Source organism: Mesitornis unicolor, unplaced genomic scaffold, assembly GCF_000695765.1.
Source record: "Mesitornis unicolor isolate BGI_N332 unplaced genomic scaffold, ASM69576v1 scaffold28408, whole genome shotgun sequence".
NCBI classification, from domain to species: domain Eukaryota; kingdom Metazoa; phylum Chordata; class Aves; order Mesitornithiformes; family Mesitornithidae; genus Mesitornis; species Mesitornis unicolor.
The window spans coordinates 3483-6935 of NW_010202958.1; the positions used below are offsets into that span (position 1 = coordinate 3483).

Here is a 3453-nt window from a genome sequence, read left to right on the forward strand (position 1 = left end):
ACTTTCTAGAATTAGACTCTGAAGTTGCCTGCTTCAGGTTTTTCCATTAGTTATATGCTAAACATCACATGGGAATCTTGTGAAAGAAGCAATCACTAAATTCTGTTAGATAACATTATATTAAATAAGATACCGTATTCCTATGATTTTCTGTCTTTCTCTTGCATCTTTATTTGACTTCTACAGAACATGAAGCAGCTGTCAGATGATAGGAAGTCTTGGGGTCACTCCTAGAGAAGACCTAATATGTCTACTGGCACTTGGGTTGGTTTAGTGTACCCTGTCATGGAACTCAGTAATAGGGTTGGAAAGACAGAATTGCTCACTACATTTTATTGTGAAGTTTGGGATGAATGATAGGATTGGTAGTATTTTATAGCACTTCTTATGCTTAGTGAACTCTTCTTGATCTCAGTTGTAGAGAAGATTCTACAAGGGAAAAGACCATTATGTAATCTTAAGTGCCTTGGACAGCAGTTATTCAAAATAATTGAAATCTCTACTTAAATCATCATGATATTGTAACTTGTTTAAAAATAAAAAAAACCAGCCACAAAACCTCTTGTTTTGCATTGCTCTCATATTGTTAATGACCATCAGATGTTTATCGTTTAGTAACAGAATATACTTTGCATACCAGTTAAATAATAAGCATTATGTCTTCCTAATTAAACCATAGAATTTACTTCACAAGGAGTATGAAAATTTGATTTCTTGTTTCTTCGATTGCATTTTTCAATCCTAAGTAGTACCAGAGGTTAGAAATAACTACGTGCATGCATTTCATCCTTTTTTACTTCATTTACTATGACAGTACGTTCAGATGTTGCAATTTTGTAGATCTTTTGTCTTTTGTGGACTCTTCTATAAATGGCCTGGATTTAAATACTGTTGTGAAGGAGGTGCCTTCTGGAGCAGCATGTGTAAAAATCCTAAGTAGACTAAGTAAAATCCTAGGCCACCAGAGTTTCTCTTCATCTGTGGATACTTCACCCTTGCAGGTTATCTGTCACTATCAAAGCTTTCTGTTCAGAGTTACCCTGTTGCAGATATATGTCAGTAACACTGTGGCCACGACAGGAAATGACAGAGCAGGGTGATAAATTAGTTAAATCTTAAATCCGAGATTTGTGCTATTTTATTTTGCTCCTAAAAATACAGTTACTGTGGAACCATAGAATCACAGAATGGTTTGGGTTGGAAGGGACCTTAAAGCTCATCCAGTCCAACCCCCCTGCCATGGACAGGGACACCTCCCACCAGACCAGGTTGCCCAGTAGCAAAACCCTAATGTGATGGGCATAGCTAAAGTAAATAGCCTCATTTTTCAGTGACTTCGGAATAAGATGTCATCGTGTACTTTCCTTCATGCACTAGAGAGTTTTAGCATCTCATGGTAGTCTCCCCATTAAAAAAAAATAGAAAATAAAAAATAAAAATTAACTTTTTACCCAAATACTCCTGAACAAATAATGCACATTAATATCGAACGTATTTTATAGCTCTCTGTGCCAACTTTCTTAAGCCTTTGGTACACAGTTCAGCCATTCCAGAGAAAATATCTATGCTTCGTTCAGCCTTTTTTATAAAGGAAGCCTGTGTCCAAAACCTGGAAGTCTCTTATTGATGACAGAAGAGAACTGAGTCTTCAACTTCAGCCTAGTTTCTGCCCCCTTCCTTGATTATTTGGTTAGAAAACACTGTCCATGGGTCAAACATAAAATGTCTTTTGCATTGCATGGATAAAGGGGTATTTCACAGCTCAACGTATCAATCGCTTGGATTCATTTGAATATGCATATGAGATTTATTATGGCTAATGTAGCAAGCAAGATACTTTGAAAAGAGTACATGTAATACGTTATCATTTTATTTAAATATTTGCCATTTCATATGAAAGTCTGGTTATAGGTAGTTAAAATGACTTTATCATTACTTATATTTTACTAAAATCTTTCCATATGCCTTTGTGTTTCGGGAAACTGTTCAGTGACAATATCAGCATAACGTTTATGTTGTTCTGGTGTGGATTTTGTAAACAGACCATACAGACTTTTCTTAAATGTTTTATCTAGCAGAAGGAATATAACTGGATCTAAACTACTCTTAGTGGCAGCAAGACAAGTAAGGAAATTTTTAATTTCTACTAGATAGCTTAACCTTGAGCAGTCACTATTTGTAAGCAGTGCATAAAAAATTGGCCTAAAAATATGATATGGAAGAAAGCAGACAGTTAATATCATCTGAATGACAAGAATGTTTCTTTTCACTGTTCTATAAATTAGATGTTTTTCTGCAATACAGGTATTTTTTTGTATTTTACTCAGATGTCTGGTAAGAGAATAGTATGACAACAAAACGGTCATAAAAGATAAGAAAAAACATGCAGTGGCAATAGAAGATGCAATCCTTACGTTGAATTCACCAGCTTCTACCATGATGTTATAGCATCTGTGAAACTCTGCCATATGGCTTGGTTGGACATTAAATGTTATAGCTGTTACCGTTATACAGAGCACAGCAAGCCATATAATGATGCAAAAATATTTAGCAAATTTTGGCTGACGAAACTTTTCAAGTACACATCTGTAAAAGCTGTCATTAACTGCTTGAGAGTATTGTGTGTCACTGTTTTTCTTCAGTGTTGCATACTGACTAAGAGCAATTGAACATAAAATTATAATGGTAACATACATACTGACGTGCATCACAGTAGTACCAACATGATTTGCTATCTTGCATGCTACAGACTCATAAGTCCATTGGTACCCTCCTGCAAAATAGGCAGCCAGAAAAGGCATAGTGCTACATATGAGTAAATTTGCAGTGACAAGGTTTACCAGGTAAATGTATTGTGTTCTTTTTGTGGGTGCTTGCCTTAAAAATATCCAGGCAGCGAGAATATTTCCAAAACTTCCAGCAGGACATAGGAATGAGTAGATGACTGGTAGAGCTACAGTTGTAGCTAACGATGGCTGAAGACATGTTGAATTTCTCATCTGTGCTGGTGTTTCTTGAATGAATGGTCAGAGCTGAAACAAAAGTAAAAGAATTATTCTTCTGTACTGTGCATCTAACATCTCTTTTACTTTTTGCTCTTAACTGTTTGGTTGTTTTTTTTCCTTCCCTACTTTTCAGTGTTACTAACGGCTGTTCGTCCTCTGGGGTTATCATCTGTTGTTTGTGTGAGGTTACTGTTTGTGTGTTCTCTTCCACTGAGATTTTTTTGTGAAGAAAAGTTGGCTGGTGTTAAGCCCCAAAGATTTTACGTGCATAGAATCTAATAAAATAAATGAGGAAACAGAAGGTTCAAGCTAGGGTCTGACAATAACTTGTGTGGTCTTGGCTTATTTTTCAATCTTCTGAAACATCTGTAACCTACTTCAGAAACCACTTCTCGACTATTTTAAGTTAAATAAGCAAAATAAGTGCAAAGTATTACTTTAATTGCAG

At 35.7% G+C, this 3453-nt stretch overlaps 1 protein-coding gene across 1 annotated transcript; it reads right to left on the reverse strand.

The window, feature by feature from the left end:
- Positions 1–1946: 1946 nt before the first annotated feature.
- On the reverse strand, positions 1947–2999 carry GPR82 (G protein-coupled receptor 82). The gene has a single exon (XM_010190568.1). The coding sequence runs from the start codon at positions 2997–2999 to the stop codon at positions 1947–1949; it is 1053 nt and encodes a 350-aa protein (XP_010188870.1).
- Between the last annotated feature and the right edge of the window lie 454 nt (positions 3000–3453).